The 26,121-nt window shown below is 42.0% G+C and overlaps 1 protein-coding gene across 1 annotated transcript in view; it reads left to right on the top strand.

The window, feature by feature from the left end:
- Positions 1–26,121, top strand: part of med13a (mediator complex subunit 13a) — a 102,302-nt gene that overhangs the window by 56,933 nt on the left and 19,248 nt on the right. The window contains exons 4-15 of the mRNA XM_034098559.2: positions 4,972–5,117; positions 10,513–10,713; positions 10,798–10,992; positions 11,108–11,270; positions 12,286–12,396; positions 13,474–14,211; positions 17,282–17,486; positions 22,067–22,097; positions 22,441–22,562; positions 22,865–22,955; positions 24,118–24,326; positions 25,369–25,559. Coding sequence (XP_033954450.1) covers positions 4,972–5,117; positions 10,513–10,713; positions 10,798–10,992; positions 11,108–11,270; positions 12,286–12,396; positions 13,474–14,211; positions 17,282–17,486; positions 22,067–22,097; positions 22,441–22,562; positions 22,865–22,955; positions 24,118–24,326; positions 25,369–25,559 — 2,403 coding nt within the window. The remainder of the gene's footprint in view (positions 1–4,971; positions 5,118–10,512; positions 10,714–10,797; positions 10,993–11,107; positions 11,271–12,285; positions 12,397–13,473; positions 14,212–17,281; positions 17,487–22,066; positions 22,098–22,440; positions 22,563–22,864; positions 22,956–24,117; positions 24,327–25,368; positions 25,560–26,121) is intronic.

Genomic DNA, 26,121 nt, shown 5'->3' with positions numbered 1-26,121 from the left:
ATTGTAGCAACCAAATACACATTTGCCTATAACAGCAAAGAATGAAACAATAAATACATTAAAAAGGGCTTACAGAAGTTTTAAGATAAAAAGCATATACAAGTAAAGTAAATACAAATTGTAAACAGATTTGAATTGATAAAGTGTCACACAACCTGATATTGTGATAATCAAGGTCAGGACTGCACACTTTAGAACAAATGTCTAATTGCAATCATTTTAACTCACATCACAATTGAGATATGCTTCCGGATATCAGAAGGAATGATCATTCTTGAGACAATATTCACATTATCTTTGAAAGAATATATTGAAATGAGGATCTGTGCCAAACAAAGTGTAATAACCCTGTAGAATACTGTTGTAAGCAGCACCACAATACTTAATTCATAATGATATTTTCACATCATTTGTCTCCACAAATGTTGTTTACTGTAAACTGAACATGCACTAGTCTATAAACTATATTGTGATTTCCAAACCGTTTTGAATAATGGTGCAGCCCTACTCAAGTGTAGTGATATCTCCCTACACTGCTAATTTATCAAATAGAACATGTTGTCCTCTATCATTTAGCATGTGACCGTTTTAATGTCAACAGCTGGCATGTCTGCTAATCTGTTAAGCAATCAGCTGACACACACACAGTATCATACCAGATTTGAATCAATTCTTAATGTGTGTGTGTGTGTGTGTGTGTGTGTGTGTGTGTGTGTGTGTGTGTGTGTGTGTGTGTGTGTGTGTGTGTGTGTGTGTGTGTGTGTGTGTGTGTGTGTGTGTGTGTGTGTGTGTGTGTGTGTGTGTGTGTGTGTGTGTGTGTGTGTGTGTGTGTGTGTGTGTGTGTGTGTGTGTGTGTGTGTGTGTGTGTGTGTGTGTGTGTGTGTGTGTGTGTGTGTGTGTGTGTGTGTGTGGTGTGTGTGTGTGTGTGTGTGTGTGTGTGTGTGTGTGTGTGTGTGTGTGTGTGTGTGTGTGTGTGTGTGTGTGTGTGTGTGTGTGCGTGCATGCTGAGCCACAGATGGCAGCCCTCCACCTCACGCTTCCAAGTGCCCTGTGTGAATGGTGTGGTGTCAGGTTTTCTTTGCGTGTGAGAGGAGAACGGTAGACTGCAGTTCTGTTGATGTGTGCACAACGCAACAACACAGTTTGTCTCCCTCTGTTGTCCTCTGTGCCTCACTTGCTTTTTCCTTCCCTTGACGTTCTTTCAACCATTCCGCCTCTTTTCCCTCTCTTAATACAACAACGTCTTTACAGCTTGATTAATCATCTTATACGTTCTTTGAATGGTAAGACATAGCTTGACATCTCATCATTCTCACCCCCAAAAAAGGGTTCATCCTTTTTAAATTGAGCCTTAAATAACACCAACACGTCTTTCTAACAGAAAATACCAAATTCACACTGACTTCCTTAAGGTTGAGCAACATTTTCTTTTAAACGTGTGACAGAATTGTACTTAACCTTGTTTTCATCACATTTCTATGGCTTTTTTTTATTGCATTAGGGAAGCCTAAAGACTGAATATATTCTCACTCTGCTCGACTATGTATTTCTCTTAAAATGCCTGTGTTCTGAAACTTAAATGACTATTTGTTGACTGGAAAGTAAACTTAATATGGTAAGATTTTAACGAAATCCTCAATCAGTACTACATTGGTTCACAGCTGATATTTGTCAGGTGCCCATAATGTTTTTCATTCCGGTCTAAATGTCCTTCAAACTATGAAAGCTTGATATAATATTTGCGGCACAAATGTAATAAGCAATGTAAGAGGATTGGATTATTCTGTGAATTGGCTCATCTGAGAACTCAACTACAGGTCTAGAGAAGGCAGACATCTGATAAACGGTAGTTTGCTCCACAACTTAATCCAACCCGTAACCTTCCGGTGTTAAATATGGGGCAAATTTGTTTTTGCAGGATTACGTTAAGTTATTGGTTGCAATCCTTTCCTAATTCATATCTAATGTTGACTTGGTAGGGATGGGGTGAACCAGAGTTCCTTTTCTGTGGCGTTCAGCAGTGTTTCCGCCAGACCAGGACTGAGAGGGCGTCCACCTCGAGAGCCGTCCCTTATAGATACTGTCTTTATTACGTTAGTGAGCCGGATCATTTGGCTCGGCTCTCTTAAAGCGCCAGCTCTTTCGGCTCCCAAACGGCTCTTCATGTTACCACAGTTACCACGGAGCCTCAGTTTCGCCGCTGCGAGGCTCTGGTGCTCGCAGCTCACGCGTGTGCTCAACTAGCACGGCTCAAATCGCGCACGTGCCGTGTTGTCCTGGCAGGCACCACCGATGTCGGGGAAACGATCTTCAATACTCCGAAAAGAATCCCACCAGACTCCTTTGCCCCTCCAACAGAGGGATGTCCTTGTTCTTTTTCCTTTTCGTTATTTCAAGCGATAAAAACTCTCGATCTTCTCTCGAATTATTAATATTTTCGAATGCCCTCGGCCCGAGTTCAGGGCGTCCCGAGCTGAATAAGGGCGTCAAATGACGGCAAGACGCCCCCCTGGCGGAAACGCTGGCGTTCAAACCAATAAAAGAGACCGCTTGGTCGGGGTTTGTAGCTGAGTTGGAAAGCCTATCGGATGCCAAAAATACTGCAGATCAGTTTTAAGGGTTTTGCAACTCTGGAAAGTTATCAGGGCCATTTAAAAATCTACCTGGAATGGGATCTTGCAGAGCCTTGCATGATGTTGTCTGGCTAAAGTCGAGTCGGGTCCAACTTGTAGTCACCTCATACACGACTGCATTAGAAACACAGAGTACCAGTGTAAAACGTGACTATTACAAACATAACAAAGCTATTAGGCTATAGATTGTTTGCTAGTTAACCTTCTTAAACCATTGATGAATTCATATTAAAAGATTCATTGACATTTACTCAGCTCTGCATAACTGTGATCTTCAGTCACATTTTAAAAAGTGCTATTTTCATCAATCTGTTCTGAAAAATAATGCTCTGACTGTTATCAAATTCTCATTTTTTGGGATATAAAGCCAAGAGGGATGCTCTTACGCTGCGTTGATGCTTTCATCATGCCGAAGTTGGCATAGTCTAATCTAAGTCGGGTTAGAAAAATGATAGACGCACCCAGGAGAAAGGATTACAGCGATCAATAGTGCTTTCAATGCGTACATTGTATCATGCTAGACTTGACACATGTTTAACCTCTCCTTACTTTTCACCGAGTACCTAAGCCTCCCTCTCTCTCTGCATCACCCTCATTAGCCTACTTGCTTCCAGCTGTGGAATGTGAAGATTGAACATTCATATTAACTAGCAACACCTCATATTTGACTGGAAAAAGTCAAGTGTAAGATGAATGTCAAGCTCTGGAGGGCTTAGGGCATCTCGTCACTACGTAGGTGGAATTATGTTATTGAAGTGCACTCTCTCCATCTCTCCCTGCCTCGCTCTCCTTCTCTTTAATCCTCTGCAGAGTAGGTGTGCCAGAGAGAGTCAGCGAGAGAAGACTGATATTTGCTTAACCAAATCCTCGGAGGACGCAACCCTCTTTAATCCACTTCCAAATTCACAGCGTCCACTTTCATTTGGTCATCCGTCACTTGCACTGCTCTCGAGCGCTCTCTGCATTTGTGTGTGTGTGTGTGTGTGTGTGTGTGTGTGTGTGTGTGTGTGTGTGTGTGTGTGTGTGTGTGTGTGTGTGTGTGTGTGTGTGTGTGTGTGTGTGTGTGTGTGTGTGTGTGTGTGTGTGTGTGTGTGTGTGTGTGTGTGTGTGTGTGTGTGTGTGTGTGTGTGTGTGTGTGTGTGTGTGTGTGTGTGTGTGTGTGTGTGTGTGTGTGTGTGTGTGTGTGTGTGTGTGTGTGTGTTTGATGGACAATGGTGTGCATTTTTCCGTTTATTCTTCCACTTGTCACTTTTGTTGTGTGCTGTTGAGGTCAGACTGGCACAAGCAGGCGTTGTTGTGAGCGATAGAGAAAAGTACTGTTGTAGCTGCGAGTATTGGCTGGAAATCCAGGGTTAGTCCGGGCTTGCCTCTTTGTTTGACACCCAGCGCCAGAGGGACAGAGGCACACTCGCACACAAAACACCTGTGAGCCCCGCTGTGTGGAATGACTTTCATCCTGACCTTTACGCAGGCTGTTTAAGTCTCTGAACTCAATTTCCACACCCATAAATGCTGTTTATTAAAGTATTTGCTCTTTCTCATTACACGGAAAATATAGAGATTACATTATTGTCTGTAGCAATATTAAAATACACACCTATCCCGCCATCAGAACAATTTGATACAGGCTTAAAATGCATCTTTACGTCATCTAAGTATACACATATTAATAATAATATTAATATGGTTCTTTTTTTATGTTCACATATATGATTGCAAGAAGTTAAAAGAGGAAACGGAACAAATACAATAAAATAATTAAAGTTAACAAAAGATAAGCAGCTCAGTAAACATAAGACAGACATAAGAGAAAATACTTAAATGCGAAAAAAGGAAATATATATATATATATAAACAATTACAAATAAGGATGAACGGACGCGGGAAAAAGGCTAAGGTGAATTTTTTAATTTTTTAATATTTCTTGGAAGGTGGGGACTTTAGTAATATTTAAAAGGCCTGCTGTTGAGGACCTTAGGGCTCACACAGGGACATAAAACAGTAGAGAATTGATGATTTAAAAGAGGCCAGACCATTAAAAGCTTATAGGTGGTGTCTCCTTTTGCACCCCGGCTTTATACTCTGGCTTAATCTTTCCTATCAAGAGTCTTTCACATTGACAATGAGTGATAGAAGAGATCCTACTGTAAAAAAACCTTTTTATATCATATTTTCTTTCACACCCCCACCACGACACTCTCTGATCTGTACTCTTTTCGCTGCAGCAGTCACTTCTCATCCTCACTCTGGATTGGAGTTAATCATTGAGCATAGCAGCACATATTAAAGCAGCCTGATCTCAAATGACTCATCTCTCTCCTCTTCTTCCTCCTCACAGTGAGCACCTATCCTGCGCCTTCACCTTCTTTTTGCACGGGGAGAGCAACGTGTGCACCAGTGTGGAGATCAACCAGCACCAGCCCGTCTACCACCTGACGGAGGAGCACCTCACCCTGGCTCAGCAGGCATCCAGCCCCTTCCAAGGTGGGTCTCCAGTCCAATACTCTGCTGTTAGTGTGTGAGCAGCAAGAGGAAGGTTAGAGCTAAAACAATAACATCAAACGTGTGACATGGCGACAGCTACTTTATTTGGGCCAGTTAGCAACGAATACAGAATGTCTCCTCCTGATAAGAGGTCATTATGTGGCAGGTTTGCCTTTGTCTCTTTCATAAAAACCTCATAGGAAACTAAACAAACAAACAAACAAACAAACAAACAAACAAACTGTTGTGCTCTAATATATCTCTTTGATTTGACCCTCATGTTGAATGTTACACAGTTATGGTGAGACAAATCATTACCCTCAAGTGACAGGAATAAACAGGAGGATTTTTTTAAACACTGCGGCTAGTGGTGCGTTTGTTTATCCAATCTGATGCTCTACACTAAATTAGAAGGTTGTTGTTGTTGTTGTTGTTGTTGTTGTTGTTCTATTATACATTTAGATAACGGACAGGTTAATAAAACGTTCAAATCAATACGTATATAACAATTATTGGAGGGCCTCTTGCCTATCAGTGAGGAAAATAATGTGATGGGTGATTATAATGAGACATGATGGCCTGTTGACTTCAACAATAAGCCTATAAAGTGTAGGCTATAGCTAATGTTAGGATTTAGACTAAATGTGTAGTTTTACTATATAGTATGGCGAAAGAGTATATTTCATATGTCCACTGAGCTTCTACTTTGTGGGGGAGTGCCTTCTGGCGCTCAGACTATCTTACGAGTGCACCATAAAGCTTGCTCTTTTTAATCCTTTCTAAGACTGCCTTGGTTCCTCATTCCAAAACAAATAGCTGCGATCAGCTGACAGAATCCAGAAGAAGCCGTCTGACGTTGGCATGATTTTTCTGCTTTGCAATTTCATTTAAAATGTAAGGTCAGCTGAGGATGATCTTTCACATACTGCAGCTTAGTAGAATTACATTTGGTGATGAATGACCTCATGTTTATTTATGTTTTATTTATTTATTTTGAACAATAAAAACTAGCATTCTCATCAATTCATCGATCAGTGTAGAATGGCTCACCTGAAATGATAAATTAGGAAGAATTTTCACAGCGGTCTGAGTTTATAATGTTAAACTTTTAATAGAATAATGACTAAAGAATAATGCAGTATGTCTCAGGGTTTTTTTTCAGGTCATGAAGTTGTCATTTTAATATTTTAAAATGAAGAGTTGAGGTGGATACATCCCTGCTTTAAAGAGTATACACGAAATGTGCAATGACAAGACAATGAAACAGAATATCTATCGCTAATCAAATATTGGAAGGTAATGTTCTTACTGTAGTGGCGGTTCTGCAACTACTTAATTTTTTGGAAACCAAATGAACCAACAACAAAAAAAAACTGCTTGCAAAGAATCTAAGAAATAGCACCTGCTTAAACATGTTAATCTTCAAGAATTAAACTCAAAAATAACAACAGGCTGTTGAGCACTGCACCCAGTGTATTTTCCAAAGAGATAATGTTGAGTACACTCGAGCAGATAAGGGAATTATGCTTTCAGAAGCTTTTCTTTGAGAATATTATCTGGCAAACGTTAAATGCTTAGTGCAAGTGTAGTGTTTTTTTATTTTATGAAATATATTAGCAAACTGTGTGTGCTGCTGCCAACATAATGCATATCTTCTGTCAGGCTGTCTTTCATTACAGATTGGCTCGCAGCCAGTTCAAAAAAAGAAAAGCCCCTGTAGTCGCGTTAAATTATAGTGTAGAGTAGCTATAAACCGTGTGGCTCTAATGATATTCCATCATTGGCTCTAAATTCATTACCCCACCCTAAGCCAAACGCTTTGTAATCCCAAAACCATTGTTTGCTTGCATTTCCAAACACACAGAGACATTTTAATGTAATGACTATGATATACTTTTACTTTGTGAAAGAGTTTTCTGAATAACACTATAAGAATAAAATGAGAGTATTACACACTCATCCTGCTTGCAATTGAAACAGATCAGTTATGAATATTTGCATCAAGCATTATTCTGCTCTGGTAGGTAATTTTGGAGAAACCAGCTCGAGTGCGCTAGAATTTGAAAATCCACAGCCGGAAAAAATCTGCCACTTCCTTACAGAGCCCCTCCTCCAACACACACGAACGCGCACATGACCAATGAGGGCACGAGATAAATTTGTGCACAGGTGGAAGGCTGACAGGCAGGTAGGCCATCCAGTTATTTCAGCCGGGCCGGCTAAAATGATTGGTCGTGCTTTTTACAGCGCCACGGCTTCCACAGATGACATTTTTTATGGATTTTTTGTCAAAGCACTTCAGATATTCATTGCTATCGGGATGTTAAGAGCATTCCATGGATTATAACAAAGTGTATCTCGAGCCAGTTTCTCAAACTTACCTACCCCACCTTTAAGCTTACTTGTACTGGGGTTAGGTCAAATATATGCATGTCATCCCCTCCATCTCCCTTTTCAACGGGCCAAAGAATAACCAAACAAATATATATTCATATATTAATTCTCATTTTAATAAGAGACACACTTGAAACACTCCATACGATAACTTCACCCCATGTTGAGAATCACTGATTTGTGTTTGTGTGTGTGTGTGTGTGTGTGTGTGTGTGTGTGTGTGTGTGTGTGTGTGTGTGTGTGTGTGTGTGTGTGTGTGTGTGTGTGTGTGTGTGTGTGTGTGTGTGTGTGTGTGTGTGTGTGTGTGTGTGTGTGTGTGTGTGTGTGTGTGTGTGTGTGTGTGTGTGTGTGTGTGTGTGTGTGTGTGTGTGTGTGTGTGTGTGTGTGTGTGTGTGTGTGTGTGTGTGTGTGTGTGTGTGTGTGTTCGCTCTCTCTGAGTATGGCCTGTGTCTATGCGCAGGTGTCTGTTTTCACCGCCGCAGTGAATCTCCTCCTGGCTAACCAAGCATAGCGTCTAGGGAGGGCTGATCCCACCCCCCACCTCTCTTCATCCATCCATCTCCTCCTCCCCCTCACCTCTGCCAAGCTTGGTTTACTGCGCGGCAGAGCGCTCTGGCAGGCAGACCTCTCCAGGATGTGACCTCATAAAAGGGCGCAGAGTGAATGTAATGAACTCTCAGCCCATTACACTGATCTGAGCACATTTGACATGTCTTCAGGGAGCAGGAGATAGGCCCGCAGTCAGAGAGAGCGAGAGGGCGGCGGAGGGGATGGAGAGGAGGGCGTGGAGGGGTGGTGATGGGGAACACGGTAAACCATTTCCATAATTGTGCTGAATTTGATCTCTCTTCTACAACTGGCCTCAGGTCGTGTGTGTGTGTGTGTGTGTGTGTGTGTGTGTGTGTGTGTGTGTGTGTGTGTGTGTGTGTGTGTGTGTGTGTGTGTGTGTGTGTGTGTGTGTGTGTGTGTGTGTGTGTGTGTGTGTGTGTGTGTGTGTGTGTGTGTGTGTGTGTGTGTGTGTGTGTGTGTGTGTGTGTGTGTGTGTGTGTGTGTGTGTGTGGTTCTTCCCTCTGCGGGGTAGCTTTAGCTGACGTAGTGTGTTCTATAGGTGAAGTTTTTCTGAGGGGCATCCAGGAGACATTGTGATTAGACAACATGTTTAATGCTTTAGCTTATTCTAATCTTTAAATGTTCCTGGGTTGTCTCTGTAGTACTAAACTTTGCCAAATAATGTTTCACAGTGCTCTTTCTCCACTACTTCATTTCACCAGACAGTCACTCTCGTAAAATACCAAGAAGTGTTCGATGTTTAGATCTTTCTATCAAGTTGGGTTTTATACAAAAGCAAACAGTCTAAGAGCGTACAAGTCCACCAGGAGAGCAGCTGGTGTGTCTGTTTACAGTTAGAAGTCATTCAATAATATTTGTATTATAATTTTATTTCATGCTGCACATAGTGCGAGTCATTTCATCACAACAGCAGGACATAGTTAAGAGTAGTTGGAGGTTTGCTGCCTCCAAGAGCTCCTTCTGTTTCCATTACCCTCTTGCAAAAATTAAAACAGAGATGCTTGGAAATGATTATTTATTGCAGATGCACAAAATAGAACTCTCACATGGTAAACGGAAAACATTGAGGCTATATTGTTAGCTTCTGCTTATTGTGTTGGACACTGATAGAGGGGTGTTTACAACATTTACATATCTTGAATGTATCAGTTATAATGCTGGCTGTAAATAGCATCTCAAATGTGGTTTGATTTCCTGAAAGTCTTAAGGAATATAGATCTGCCTCTTGCGACTCTTTTCTTGCCGTTGTCTCCGCCATTGGCCCATCCTGGAAGCTGTTCCTTGGTCCAGCTGCAGGATCAATACCTGGGGACAGACACCATCCAGTGTAGTAATGACCAATGGAAAGGCAGCGCAGAGAGGGACGTTAACTAATGCTCTCTCACTCACCCAGCCACACAGCCTGTCTGTTGGTAGAACCATTCATACACCTTTACTCATTCAACTGTATGATGCAGAGAAAGAGAATGTCTGCATAACAAGCAGAGCTGCTTTGTGTGTGTCTTCATATGATCTCTCAAGTTGATATGATATGGTTTCTGTGCTCATATGTATGCATTATGCATGTTTGTATCTGCATTCTGTGATGGATGTAGGTCTGTTCTATAAGCAGACTGATGAGCTCGCTGTGTGGCTCTCGTATGTCTGTGCAGTCAAGTGTGTTTGCCGAGGAGGGGCCCTTTTTATAAGCCCCTGTTTATGGGCTCTGAGATGCCACCGCTTGCCAATAACTGGCGTCTGGATTGCTCTGGAAGTATTTGGCGAGTCAGCCGGGACTGGCTGGGTCCAGTGCTGCTCTGGAAAGGTCATGGCTGAATCTGCCCGAGATGGCAGAGTGACGGAGAAAGAAACGCACACTGGAGGACAAGAAGAAGGGAAGGATGATCAAGAAAATAATTAGATAGTTGCAAGTGTAAAAATTGGATGAACAATTTTATAAATTAGAAAGGCAATGAGGGATGGTGTGATTTCAAGACCAGAACGTATGGAAAGGGCAAGAAGAATGATTAATGATAGAAAGGAATTAGGGACAAGATAAAAGGAGGATAGAAGATAAAAAGGAACAGAGGGAGATGAAAAAGGAAATGTTAGTTGTATAAGAGGAGACAAAAGCTAAACATAACCTCCTTTGCTGGGGCAATGGGAAAATAGACTTACAGGAGTTAAAGGATACAAGGTGAAGGAAAGCAGATGGATGGTAGATGTGTCGGGTACATTTTATTTCTATAGCCTGAGAGCCAATCTATTAGCAAACCCTTATATCCATATAGCTAATTTGCCTCAAGAGGCTTTATATCTGTACAGCATTCAGCACTCTGTGACCCTCAATCGGGTAAGGAACATGTCTCGTCTTGTGAGGCAGTGTGGAAGATGTCCTCACGCTGACTAACATTGTCTTTCTTCTCCTTCCCACCCCTTTCTTTCTGACTAGTTATCCTGAGTCCTTTCGGCCTGAACGGGACCCTGACGGGCCAGTCGTTCAAGATGTCAGACCCGCCCACCCAGAAGCTGATCGAGGAGTGGAACCAGTTCTATCCCATCAGCCCCAGCGCCAAGGGGGGGTCGTCGTCGGATAAGGCGGAGGACATGGACTGGGAGGATGACTCTCTGGCCTCCGTAGAGGTCCTCGTAGGTCAGTTGTGAGGATACTGTGACGTGTTTTTAAATGTCGGTGTCACTGCCCTTGTTGCTGAATACCCTGCCTTTCTGTGTGCAGGTGGTGTGCGAATGGTTTACCCAGCATGCTTAGTGCTGGTTCCCCAGTCAGACATCCCTGTTGTGGCCCCTGTGGGGTCCTCCCACTGCACTGCCGTCTACCCGGGTGGCCACCAGGTGCCTGCTTCCCAGCGAGAGCCCGCCATGTCTTTGGTGACCCTCACCCCTCCCACATCGCCTGAGGAGGCTCAGACAGGTTGGGCGATAAACGCAGTGTACATTTTTAAAACCTCAGTTAGGTTTTAGGATGACGATTGCTTTTACATTATTTTTTCGTTACATCTGTTTAACCTTGCTCCTTCCCTCCCCAGTGGACTCTCACTCGGCCCAGAAGTGGGTTAAGATGCCTTCAACATCTGATGCGTTCAGCGTGGACAAAACAAGTCACCACGGAGGAAAGATTCCACGCCGGTTATCCACCCAGGTGGTGGAGCGCGTCTGGCAAGAGTGCAATATCAACCGAGCCCAGAACAAGTACGTCTCATTTTGTCTCTTGGAAGTAGCAAGGATTGATAAGCAATTCTATAAAGAGAAATCTAACCTAAAAACTCAGACTGCTTTAACAGAGAACAGTTGTTTTTGTACCTCATGTTTGTTTACAGACCATAAACACATTTAGCTATTGTTAACAATCCATTTTTGTGCAGAGATGAAGGCATTGTCCAATGGTCCAATCATTTTTGCCAAAAAGTTTAATATTTAACTGCTCATTTAGCAAGAAATAGTCCGTGACAGTACTTTTTTTTTCTCACAAGTGCTTAGTGTAACAAGCTGAGCAAAGAAGAGTGAGGTCATGCACACTGTTTAAGCACACTTGGAAAGTTTGAAACAATACAATTAAAGCAATGCCTGGTTAATTTTTCTAAATGCACTTTAAATTAGAGGTTTTCTGCCTTGGCGTGGAGCAGGTCAAACTTCTTTCACTGACCTTTGTGCCTGATGAAAAGGTTGATATGCATCTCCATGACCTGCTGACTGCACATCTGTAGTTTACACACTACACTGACACAGTTTTCCATAATTTTTTATTAATCATACTTACACTATACAAAAATACCAGAACAATAGAGTAAAAACAATAAACACTTAATGTCAGGGCTAGTTTGCAGTTTAGTCACATAGCCTGCTGCATTATTCACCATCAGTGAATCTGACACATTGGGAGCAGCCCGGGCTCTGTTGCCCCTTGACCAAGCACAGAGTGTCAGCCAGAGTTAGCTGTTAGCTTGTCAGCCAAAATATTTTCGCTCCAAGCAGAGCGATGACATCAGCCTCGGCACAAAGCTCTCACCATTCCACACTGTGTACTGCAGGCTGTGCACTTTTTTAGGATTTTAAGTCACAATTTAAAGATTTGTGTTTAAAAAGAAAAGGATGGGTCTGTTCACAATAAAATCACTACATGAGAAAGAGCTGAGTTTCCCACAAAAAATGTACCATTAGCAGAATTGTGTTATAGATATTTTATGTATATTTTCTTCCTCCCAAGACGGAAGTTCTCAGCCGCAACCAACGGTACCTGTGACGAAGAGCTGAGTGAGAAAGCGGCAGCCTGGGATTTTGTGGAGCATTCACAGAGGTCCTACTGCAGCTGTTCCAGGTTAGTGCTCAGTCTTCAGCTTAACATCTCTCTCAACCGACCACAGTTGAAAGCAGCTGCTTTATGCACATGTGTACATGCGCGTGCCATCCTCTGAAGACTACAGGTCCCATCAGTAGACGATGGCTAATGAGCAAGTACTATCTAAGCTGACCTTTGTGTGTTTTGATTGGTTGATACCTTGCTTGCCAGCGTGGGCACACTTCCATCGGGGAATCCGTTACACTCGGCTTTTCTCCCGCCTAGAGAGAGGAGAGTCGGCTTGGGCGGCAGACAAGGGCAGAGAGGATTGGCCAGCCGGGGCATGTTCATTTGTTGGAAACGACCCAGCACGTTGGAAACACAGATATGGGAAGCTCTGTGCGTTGCCAGGTTTAATGGCCATTAGCCTTGATCTGTAGATGGAAGCCTTCCGTGTGTCTGCTTATCTCCACATCTTAATTGTCAGCACACACCAGTGCACTGGCCATCAGCGAGACCCAGCTTCTCCTTTAACACTCAGATGTTTGACCGCAGCAGTAGGCTGAGTGGTGACCCAGCGGCAGAGACAGCGGTATTAGAATGTTATCAGTTGGCAGGTTAGTGTGTCTTGGAGCAGGTTGTCCACATCCATGGGCCTACAGTCAGATACCAGCCCTATTTCCTCTCATCATCCAAAGGCAGTAGCTGATGTAATTTTTTTTTTTAATGGACTATTTATCAACATCTGATACGATCAATAAACAAATCTGTGATTAGAGAGTCTCGTAAACATTTGATAACTTATATTATTTCCCAAACTATAATCTCCTGCTGAAGTGGCGCTGCAGCACTACTGCGTGTTTAAGTCACATCCATCAGAATTCAGTCTGAGGCAAAGACACAAAAACTACTTTTATTCAATTTCTCATTATATTTGGCTTTTAACGCACTTTATACTATATTCCTTTGTCATGCATTATCTGATGAGCTTTATTTGATAGCAGAATAGGCAATAGAGCTAAGATTTAGTTATTATTCCTTTTTCTACTGTCAGCATGATTTTTTTTTCCTTCCTTCTTTATGTTTTCTAAAATAAAAATGTCTTCTCCCCTGCAGATACAAATCAATGAAGCAGCGAACAGGCAGTACCCCAGGCCAAACACCTACAACGGTCCAGCCCTCCCAGACTCCCACCAAGCACAAAGCTGGGGGGGAGAAGCCAGAGAAAGGTGACAAGCAGCAGAAAAGACCCCAGACGCCCTTCCATCATCGCAGCATGACCATGGACGACGCTTCCATGGAGGCTGAGGCCACCGCCGGTCAGAGGATAGCCATGAGAGGCCAGGACGGAGGGAGATTCAATAGTATGCGCTCTACGGATGTGTCTGGCATCCAAAAAAACACCCAGCTCCATTGTGGGGGGGTCAACGTAGGGCAGTCAGAACAGTCCAACTCCCCGCAACCGCCACCTCTTAGCCCCCACCCCTGCGAGGAATCAGGGGAGGGCATGAAGAACCCTTCAACCCCCAACAGCCAACACTTTTACCAGCCTCCGTCGGAACCCTGCCTCGGCGGGGGGAAGGGCGGCGGCGAGGATCCCGGAGGGCCCGAGGGTCTAAATCAGCACTTCCACTCCCATCACCCCCACCACGGAGCCTCGAACTACTCCGACCCCCTTGAGCCCACCATGTATTTGGGCGCAGGGGTCGACCCGGAGGAGGACAGCTCCCTCGCACCATGGAGGCTATTCAACCTCCCCCGCACGAAAGAAGCCGAGCTGCCCAAGCCACTACTGCCCTGGGACAAGCTGAGGGAGGAGGCCGCGGCACAGGAAAACCTGGTGTCAGTCACAGAGTGAGTGACACCTGCCAATCATTAAATGATGTTCATCGCCCTCTGTCACACACAGGGCAGTTAGGTAGTGTTCATGTTAGCAGCAATTATCCTGCACTTTATCCTGCCTTTTGGTATTATCTTAGTAAAAAGAAGCCCTAAGGATTTTATAGTTTAAGAAATGGAAAACTTTATTCTTGTCAAGATTTGTATTTTTTTAGATTAACCACACAGGATGAATAATTAAAAATGCTGTTTTTTACTAGTCCTCACAACTTCTCATTAGTGATGAGCACCGAGTGCCCGTTGTAAACAATAGGCCTGTTATAAGAGTCAATCCACTGCAGCCAACATGGACAAATAGTCAACCAACCAAACCCACCTGAACCAGTGTCAATGGCGCTGGCAGACAAAGAAAAAGTTGAATGTGGTTAAGTTAAAGGTTTGAACAATATGTAAGACAAATCAGAAACAGTATTTCATGCTAACATCATCACAGTTGGCTCTTATCAACTTATGTGTTGTTGTTGTCTCGTCAAAGTCAGTAATTATAAAGGTTGAGGATGAGCATATTTCCTCATCGTTATAGTAAACAAAATGTGTGCTTCTCTTGGGCATCCGAACCCTACATTTCTAACCTTTTCCACTGTTTCATAGTGCTGCTTTAAAGCAGTTTAAACAGTCCAGAACATTTGTTTTGAAAGAGCAAAACCCTCCTCAGTGGCCCTCCCTCATCCCTCCGCTTCAGAACGCGCAGTATAGCGCTTAGCCGCGTACAGCATGTTAATCTCCTGCTATGTGCCCTTTTGACATCATACATCACCAATGTGCAGGGCCAGCACTACTCATCCATTCCTATGCACGCACGCACGCACACACACTGGAGCTTGGAGAGAGGAAGAGTTATAGTAGGGTTGGATTAAGATATTCCTCTACTTTTGTAATAAAGTTGAAAATATAAGAAATACTGCCTGCTGGCTATCGGTTTGGCAGCCTAGAGAGAGACTTGCACCAAGAAGAAGCTGCTAGCCAGGCGGGGGATCACAGATGGACAGAGCGAGGGGGCTTCTACAGTGTGAAGCAGGCCGTAGGGTGGACATTGTGGGAATTATTGGCGGGGTTATGCAATCCCAAGGGGCCAGCGCTCAGAATGGCTATTCCAGTGAGCCGTAATCCCCCCGGCCACAGCTCTGAATGGCGGCTAATCTCTGGCCCTGGCCACTGCACACCATCACCTCACATGAGAGCCGGACAGGCATGACGAGAGGACGGAGGTGCAGAGAAACATAGCCGGCAGTGAAGGGGAGGGATAACACTTGGGTCAGTCCCTCCTCTCCTGCCCAGCAGCCAGTAGTTTTCTTCTGCTCCCTCCTGTTACATGCAAGGAACAAGTAGGCCACCATCAGAGCCACATTTTGATAGAGTCACAGTAACAAGTGATACATGTGTCTGTCTGTAAGTGTGTGAACTGTCAGTGTCACCACGTCTCCATAAATCTGCTAGAAATGTAATTGTCTGACAACAATCACGATGCATTCAGTTATTTTTGCCTGACAGCTGTCAGAGCTGTTTGCAATCGCTGCCATTTCTGTTTCTGTAGATCAACACGGTGGCAGCTTCCACATTATGATATCCGGCAGCATGAGGCCAACACAGAGCAGTTGAGGAAATGTTCCTGCTGTCCAAATTCAAAATATAGATTAATTTTGAAGTAGTTTGTTTGACCTACATTCTTTCCTTCTTTCCAATAAATATTTGTACATATCACAGAAGAAGTGGAGGCATTATTTAAAATTGTGCATGTTGGCCTGTTACACTTTGTATTTATTTATACAAAACTAGTTATGAATCAGTATGTATTTAGGAGGATGAACATGTGTGTATTGTTTTATCTTAACTCCCATTTCTGCTACGTTTTCATGCGATAACAGCATGGGGATTACCTCTCAATCTAATATGGTTGAAGATATTTCTCCCTTTTTCCCTTAGTATGCTGAATAAGTAACTAATGGCGCGTTTCCACTGCAGCCCTCGCTCGGCCTCGCTCGGTTTGGTTAGGCCTTATTATGCCCGGCTCACTTTAATGCTGCGTTTCCATTACAGTTTAGGAACTGGGGCAGTAACTATAGTAACACAGTGTAGGCGGAGCCGTGACGTCATCTTCAATGAGCGCCCCAAAAAACAACACAGCCGTTAGCTCTTAGCACTCAGAGCTCACAGCTCTTCATATCTGTTCAGAAACTAGACAAAAGTTAAACAAGTACAAACCACAGACTGCCTGTGTCATGGTGAATACAGTCGCTGCTTTATTTATGTCTGTATAGGCCGTTGCTGTGAGTGTGGACGGTCGGAGCATATACAACGTTAGCTTAGCCAAGCTACATTTAGAAAACACGCATTTTAAAAGGGTTGTTCGCCTGCCGTCTGTCTGCAGACTTGTCAAAGCATTAATTCATGGTTTTTACTAACCGGTATCAGTATGTTGTTACTTCGGCATCATTTTGAAACGTGTATTATAATTAAATCACGGTCAAATATGTTCATCTTGTTGTAGTTGTAGCCCCCTTGCCAGCGATCCTCTCTCTAGTTTAGCATACTCAGCCCGACTCAGCCTGGTTGTTCCTGGCCCTAGAACCACGATTTAGTCGGGCCAGAAAAAAGGTGAAAAAGTAGCCCCGGGCCAAAACTAGGCCAAGTGGAAACGCAACCAAAAACGGGCCCCGCACGGCTCGGCACGCTTAAAGCGAGCTACCCGCTGCAGTGGAAACGCGCCATAAGAGGGTCACTAAGGTTGCTGAATCTAGCGATCAAGTTGGCGGAACTGTGTGATGGCGGGACAATAAACCTGACCATGGATACATTTGAAAATTTGACTGGCAAAACATTGGAGACATGAGACTGATCTGACCACCATGGCTGATCTGCTGACAACTGGATAGTTTCAAATGGGGCTTATTAATCGAGAATCTCTTAATGAAATGGTCTGCAAATAAAATATAGCTCTAATGTTTACATTATGTGGTATTTGTTTCCTGTGAGTTGTTAAACTCTCTGATAGTCATCCTTAAAATCTGTGTTTCCATCTTCCCAGGGTGATGTCTACGACCAAATGGCCGCTGAAGGTGTCTGAAGAACGCCTTCAGATGTACCGAGCCAGGAGGAACCAGTACCTATCGGCTGTCATCACAGACCACGAGCCAGATGTTGACCCCTACGCCTTCGAGGAAGAAGATGTCAAGTTCACGTTCTCTCACAAGAAGGATAAGGCAGGCGGGGAGCCAGGAAAGAAACATAAGGTACGTCAAACCAAGAGGAGCAGAGTTTCTGAGCTGGCAGTATTTAATGAATGAATTGTTCCTGGCTGTTAAAATGGTCCCTTTTGCTTATTGTTGCTCTGGGCAAGGGCATCAGATAGGGGCAGGGTCAAATGTAATGCCATGCTACAACTACTATAATTTCCCCCTGCGTGTGTATTATCACCTAACAATGTACATTAAACATAGTTTTTGCATTATTTCCTTCACAACAATCTGCTGTTCCTTTCTATGTTGGCAAAGATTTACTTCTCAAATATTGAGCTGAATCTCCAACAGCATATGCTTTACAGCAATATTTACACATTTGTTTAACAGAGCCTTTATTTCACTCAGTTTTGGATGCACCCACATAGTTGATAAGAATTATTTATTTATTTTTCATGCTATTCTCTGAAAGTGTTTTTTTGGTGACCAACTTTCACTGAGCTCTGCAACTTTATTACAATTTAGGATAAACATGTCATACTCACAAGAGACTTATGCATCATGCTTTATTTATTACCTCGATTTAGATGTATTACCTAGTAGTGTACTGTAGCTTGTGTTATGGTTGTATGTCTACAGCACAGCTAACACTTGGAATGCTCGGGTATTTCTGTCATACACGTCGACTTTTCAATTTAACATCCTGCCATTTCTTTATTGTGACGAGTTGACCTGAAGAATTGACTTAAAGAACTGACAACTCCACTCTGCCTAGAAATAAGCCATGCACATTTCCACGTTCACTTCTTTCAATTCAGTTTGCAGTAACTTCCTATTGGATGTTATGCAAAAAAAGGCTGTGGTGGGAAGCGTTCCTAAAAGGCAGCATGGAGCCACTTCATTCATACCTGCATCTCTTTCCTGGGGTAAAGAAAAGGACAAGAGGGCTGATTTCTAAGATCAGGGAGCATTCAAGGTAGAAAATAGGCCATCAGCATCCTATGTGATACTCCGCTAAAAATAACAATACAAGCGCTTTCTGCATACATCCGCTTTCACTGCACAAGTCAACTGAACAGGAAGCTATCCCTGGATGTCTATTGTTAGTCGAGCCCAGAGGAACACCACATAGTTAGCCTGTCCAATTTCCTTTAAGTTGTTGTGCTTTTCCTATTTGATCTGCCTGCTTCCTCCTGTATTCCTGTGCTCTGCCTCTGGGGCTGTTGGCTCGGGCTCCAGACGGGGGCCACCTGTTGGCTGTGATCGCCCCCAGCTTTGAAAGGGAGATTCAGGGTGTGTGTTCCTTCTTTGGCTGCAGCAAGCCTCACAAAGCCTGGAGTCTAACCACGGCAACAAACCTGGCTCACTGAACCATTAAGTTTAAAAAGCGCTCTCAAATATGTAGCTTCTCTTCTGTGCAGGAATGTCAGGGTGAAGACAGCTCTCAGTGGAGCGGGGAGTCCCTGAAGAGCAGTCTGTGCAGCGGAGCCCTCACACTGTCAACTTTTAAGTGGTGTGCGTGTATACGCCAAATGTGTGTGTGCGTGCTCCTCTCCAATTTCTTTACTTTAGGTTGATAAAACTATATTTTTAGGGCCCTTTAACTTTCTTTCTTTCTTGCTGAAATATACATAACCTCCTACCTTCCTCAATTTAGTCTGTCAAGGTAAAAGTTTGAGATTCCATCAGAGGTTTAATTTCCGATAGAATATATTATTGATTATTTCGGTAACAATAACATATTTGCTTATATCACAAATTCTGCCACGATATGATTGAAAATCATATCGTGCTTCTGGATCGATATGAGATGATTAACTAACACCCATGTGTTTGATTAATCATCTCAATGTGCATTTATATCCACTCACAAAAAGGAGCTAAATATGATGTAAATATACACTTTATTACCAACCCTTTCCAAACACTTAAAAGAAAAAAAGGTCTTATTTTTTATCTTATCTTAATTATTGAATGAAACTAAATCTCCTGTGATTCACTGAAAAAAGGCCACTTGGACTGCCTGATGATATGTATCCGTGTTTCCACTTTGCATCAATGATATTGGATCGAACATTAAATGAATACATCTTTGCCCTCCTGGATTTTGTACCATTCTTATCCAATTCACCGCTTTTTGGTGGGTGAATTTGAGCTTTACTAGTTGTATCCAGTTTCTCAGCAGAACCTCAAACCACTTACTTATTGCTGTCTTGTGTAAACCATAATCGAGCATCTCCAGGGATCAGACTATGAAATCCTTTAACCGGAGAGTTTTTGACTCTGCTGCAGGCCATGTGACACACGTGCTGTAATGGACCATGATCTGATCATCATACCACTACACAGAAGTGGATGTCAGATCCTGCTGAATAATGTAGTATAAGATACATGCAGATAAATGAGAGCTGAGAGGAAGGAACATGGTGATGGAAGGCTTGCATGCATGCAGCCTTGGAGGGGGAACAGGCTTCTGTAATATGTACAGACTCCACACATATACCATTTCCCATCCAAGGCCAGATTATTGATAACAAGGGGTTAAAGCATCATTAGAACCTATAGATTGTGGCCTTGGTGTGGATGTTGTGCTCTGCTATGGATTGGTCCTTTAAGGCAGTGGTTCTCAAATGGGGGTACGCGGACCCCTAAGGGTACGTTGGGGTACTGCAGGGGGTACGTGAGATTTGAAAAAAAATAAAAGTTAATTAAAAAAATACCAAGCATGATTACAAAAATAATCTTAGTACAATAAGTTGAATAGAAAACACAATTTTATATAAAATATTCCTAGAACCACCAAGGGGATCCTCATATAAACATGTCAAATTTGTGTATTGTATTTTATAGTTTTGCATAATATATCATTTTGTTCATTGGTTTGTTAAACAGATATTACTTCAGTTGAAAAACTCCTTGGAAAAATCAGTTTAAAAAAATTGTATGTTATTTTTTTTCATGCATAAAATGAAAATATCCTTAGTTTGTTGTAATGCATGCATGAAGGAGTTAATAAATCACACACTGAGGGAACATCACTATATTGTAATTATTTGTATAGGCTTTTTCGATAAAAAATGTTCGGGGTCGGTCAGGGGGTACTTGGCTGAGAAAATGTTTCAAAGGGGGTACATTACTGAAAAAAGTTTGAGAAGCACTGCTTTAAGGGAAGACAGATTAAAGCCTGCGTTACTCAGAGAAAAGCCCTGGAGCGTAATGAAATCGATGGCTAGGACATACCATTCCTGTTCCACAGCGAGAAATGCTCAGTGCACATTGTACACACAACCCGTCATAAGAGAACACACACACACACACACACACACACACACACACAGAAGTCCAGCCCCCCCCCCCCCCCCCCCCCCCCCAGATATCCATGTCTGGATGGGAGCCTAAGAGGCCATTCCTTGGATCATGATTTCACTCCGATCCACACTGGAAATGTCATTTGCCACAGCAGAGGCCAACAGTCTATTTTCTCTTTGCCTCTGTTACTGTCCAATTTTCTCTCTGGCTCGTGTTGCTTTTCTTTTATTATTTGTTGTCCTTGATTGGATAAAGGAGCCCCCCTTGTTTAGTTATTTTTAGATAAAATGTACAAAGTATTGGCCAAACCATTTTGATGAATAATGAAGAAGAATGAAAATGTTATTTTTATCACACGAAAATACGTGAAATATATGATGAATCAATATATTTACAGCAAATACAAAATAATAATAACGTTAAAAAAAATCTGATTAAAGGATATTACACCTATAGTAAACTACACCTATTTTTATTAGTTTAAAATAAACTCAAATAAACTGACATTTTAAAAGATGTTGTTTAATTAAGATATGTAGCTTTTAACATTGTATGCATCAGTTAACTTTTGTCTTAAGTGAAAATATTTTTCCTCAATCCTACAGTAAATGCATGTATTGTTTTTCACAATATATCGTTTTCAAAGTTAAAGCTTTCGCAATATAAAACAAATTATAAAACAAATTATATTTTTCTTGCAGAAAGTATATATCTTTTTCACATCTGAATATATTTTTTGTAATATTTTGAGATGTATTTCTTTAATTTTGTTTGGGATACATAATCTAAAGTAAATAAGCAATCATTTTCATCCATTTATGTCTTAAAAATGTGAATTCTAAAAATATTTTCCAAGTGATGTACTGTAATGACATTTCCTAAATGTCTTTATGCGCACCTGCTCATAAAATCAATACCTTTTGATCGAGTGTATTGAAATCTTGGCACATGATGTTGCTTTGCATAGCTCAGGAAGCCCCTGTGGAAGTTTAATGTGGCTGCTTGATGACACGTTATTTGTTGTTGTTCTGTTTTGTGATTTATTCCGGCTCATCTCCAGTCAGATGTATTTCTTTAGTTTTAATCACAGTTATGAGCTCAAAGGATTCTCACACCCACAGGGTAATGAAGCAGACTCAGCCACGGGCCCTCATTAAGTACAAGAAGAAGCTTCATCGTACTGGCGTCGGTGTCATATTAATATAAACAATGCCTGGACTGAGCATTGTTTAATCAAATTATTCAAGTATGATGGATCTCTCTGGCTGCATGACTACGTTTGTGTTGTTCTTCCATCTAAACTTCTCATCTTTTTTTTCTCACAGGGTGAAGATGGAGGATCTAGTTCGTCAGATGGTAAGGAGCCACTTTATTTACCAACATTTACCTTGGCATGTTCTTCAAAAATACAGTACAGTCTTCCCATTTGTCAATAGAGACTGCACTCAACCACTAAATAAGGAACATTTCTTTCTTTTTAAGTCATTTTAACACAGATCCATCATGCGACAAGTATTAAAATAATTGAATTAAAAGACTTTCTGAATTGATTAAACTGAGATTAAATTGAGACTGACCCCAGTAGTCAGTCAGCATACACGATCATAGCACAATGTCTGCCTTTCATTTAGTTCTCAAGCCCTCTAATATCTACTTGCTGACATTAATATTTTAACAGAGAGTCTGTTTGTTTATGCAGAAGCTCAGCGGGCGGCTGCTCACAACCGCATGGCTTCCACCAGCCTGATCCACGAGACCGACCTGGCGGTGTCCATCAACGACCTGGAACACCTCTTCAATTCAGACGAGGATGAACTGGCGGTTAGTAGAAACTCACACAGTAATAAATATCACATTACACAGAGTGTGGTTTGGCACAGCTTTTGTGTATGTGTGTGAGTGTCCGGTGTTTCCACTTGCATGCATGCACCACAGCACACTCTGCCCATCACCAGCTGACAGTTCTCCCTCACCTGTTACTCTATTCATGTGTGATGATAGTGACTTACAGTAGCCCCAGGTGACCACATTAATACAGTGATGAAACAAGAGTAGTGGTAACTGACACTTTGAGTTACCAAAATGATCAAGTGCTAAAATACGTATTTTGTCTTTGTCCTCAGCCTGGCTCCAGGCGAACGGTGAATGGAACGGATGATAAATTTGGCAGCAAGGAATCTAAGTCCTCCACTCTGGATCCCGTGTCCTGCATTAGTATGTATATCTTCATCTGCCTCTACCTTCTCTCTTTTTCTTTTCCCTGAACACCGATGTGCTGGAGATTTACCCCAAATGTTAATCCAGAATCAGATTTGTGATACCCCTGAGCCCCTGGAAAATTAGGAATGGTTCACTGAGATTGTGCCTGAAGCCACTTCAGTTTATAACGCAGTATTCCCCCATGTCATCATTTCAGTGGAGTGAAACAGCATCATATCCTTTAATCCACTAAATAAAATTAAAGCTTTTACCTCTGAAGCCTCAATGCTGCTCACAAATGGCTTTGCCACCTAGTGGTGGAGAATATGGCTGTGATTAACTTGACAACGTGCATCAGTGTTTCTATCCACCTGCTGTCTCCTGTGTCAGCTAACAGACAATTTAAGGACATTATATTTGACTGTGAAGCATATTGAACTCAGTTCTGCCATTAAGATACTTCAGATACTGTACAGTTAAATTCTCTGCCCATTTACTATGCATTTGGTTTGTTCTCTCTCACAGAACATCTCACAGTAACGTAAATGGTTTAAGGCCTTAGATATTCCCTATCCAAAGCCTTAAACCATTTATTGTCTATGGCCACCTATACATATAGATATTAATCAATCATTACGTATTCTTCTTGTGTAGAACAGATTTATGTTATGAAAATGAAAAAAGCGTAAAAAGAAGGCGCTCCGCTCTGCTGGATCCTGTGAATATGCCCGCTACTATATTTTTAAAATGTGAACAAACATGCCAAGGTAACGATGACAAACTATGTAAACAGTTCGTAGGCGAGCTGCCTGTCAGACCTAAAGCATGTCTAATAAGTATTCATCTGTTTTTGTATATACATTGTAGCTGCCTATAACAACAGCTGCTTGTCATGTTTGGTTGCAGAACAAGAAAACCTCCATCAGCAATCATCTTGACAGAAGCCGTAGTAGCAAACAGCAGAGTCCTAACAGCTTAAGATTACACATCATCTACATGAGTCACATAATTATCTTAAGAAACGGTTTGTGTTTGCTGTTTGTAGGGCAATTAAGATATTGCTAACAGAGTATAATTGATGTTATTTTGCTATTGTTAGCAGTGTTAGCTGTGTAATTCAGGCAACAGTGTTGCGATAAAGATATTTAGATGGTTCCTTGTTCTTCTCTCCCTCCAGGTTCAGCAGACATGCATCAGATGTTTCCCACACCCCCCTCCCTCGAGCAGCACATCATGGGCTACTCACCCATGAACATGTGCAGCAAGGAGTACGGCAGCATGGAGGCCAACATGGGCATGACCTCGCTTGACGGCACCTCGTCTCTGGGACACTTCAAGATCGAGGTGGAAGAGAGCTACTGCAGTCCCAAGCCATCTGAGATCACGGTGGGTCTTAGGCTCGGGCAATATATCCAACAATCTTAGTGTATTGCAACTTGTAATTATTTAAAGGCTCTGACATGAGAATTACTTTGATGTTTAGCTACTCACGCTACTTCCCGCAACATACAAGCCTTGTGATTTGTTTCTGAGTTAGGAAAAGTTAATGGATGTTGTCCAATTTTAAAAAGTTGTTAAAACGAACTTGGCGTTGTTTTGCAGAACGTGCAAATATATATATATAATAGGCTTTATGGTTTAAGCATGTAAGAAGAATTCAAAATCAAAGTTACCTTCAGGTGAATGTTACTGCATTTTCCCCTTTATTCCCTTTTAGTCAATCAGTCTGTTGATAATAAAATAAACGTATAAAACATTATATCGAATGAATGATGATTTACAGAAAAATGTAAATATTTTAAATTGTGTAAATTATTTAAACTTAATAATTAAATAATGGAATTGCCTAATAACAGTCTCACTTCAAAATAAAAGAACAAGTTAGGTTTGAGAAACTTCCTGTTTTCACAGAGCAATTTTACTTTAGTAATATATATCAGACCCCCTCAGAGATCACTCAGACAATATGTGGCCTTTTGAGAATTAAACTCTCTAAAGTGTCATTTTACGAGCGGTGTTCCCTCTAAATGTACAGTAGTAAACAAGAATGATCAGAGGGTGTGGTGTGCTCATAAGCATCAAAGGGTTAAATCAAACAGTTGTACTATGTTACATTGCTAGCTATGTAGATCGTAACTAAAGTAGATATTATTCATAAGCCATATCACCCAGTCCCAGTGAGTCCCTGTAAATCTGTCAGGTATTATCGCAGCGTCAATTACAACTGACTGAACACATAGGCCAAATGTACTGCCTGAACCAGTCGATGCCATAAGTGAATGATTATTGATGGATGAGTTTTCTTTCCCTTGCTCATTTTGAGGCAGCTGGGTGACTACACTATCATATGTTGCCTTTTCACATTAGGAATCTGTGAAACCATCATCTTTTTCTGACTTACTATGTCTTGTCTTCTTCTATATTGCAGGACTATTCATTCGTTTACAAGCCCGAGCTGTGCCAGTCGTTCGTAGGCTGCTCCATGTTCGCTCCTCTGAAGATGTTACCCAGCCAGTGTCTCCCACCTATCAAAATCCCAGAGGACTGCATCTACAGACTGAGCTGGAGGGAGATGCTCAACCCCGTCATGCCTGTCATGAGCTTCCTCAACAAGGACAGGTGAGTTGCTGTAGTGCTTTCAGTGAGGTTTGCAGAGTGGGTGTTAGTCATCTTTAGTGAAGTCTGCAGGTGTTTCTGTTGTCACACAGCTGAGATATTGAATATTAGCACATTTAAATGATTACAGCACAACTGTGGGTAGGCAGAACCCTGTTACTAGTGTAATCATCCACTTGCTTTAAGGTATATGTGATTTTGCCACATCAAAATGACTAAGAACAAATAGACCTATTGTGAAGAATTAGTTGTGAACTAACATTGACCATGCGTCAGTGTTTGTCTGCAAGATTCTGTCATAAATAGAATTCCATATTCAGTTTTATGCCACATTTTATGTTTACATTTCTTAGATCTTGGTGGGTTTTCCAAATATTTTAATTGATTGAAGAATTGTAATAATTGGATCAGAAATTATCAGAGTTAACTTCAGATCCAGACGTCAGGCAGGGGCTCAGTCTGTAGGGACTTGGCCTGGGAACCGTAGGGTCACCGGTTCAAGTCCCTGAACAGACCTAAATATGGAGTGATGACTGGCACTTGGAGAGGTTCCAGTTCACCTCCT

Source organism: Pseudochaenichthys georgianus, chromosome 14, assembly GCF_902827115.2.
Source record: "Pseudochaenichthys georgianus chromosome 14, fPseGeo1.2, whole genome shotgun sequence".
Taxonomy (NCBI): domain Eukaryota; kingdom Metazoa; phylum Chordata; class Actinopteri; order Perciformes; family Channichthyidae; genus Pseudochaenichthys; species Pseudochaenichthys georgianus.
Note: the sequence above shows the minus strand (reverse complement) of the source record. Positions and strands in the feature narration are given on the sequence as shown.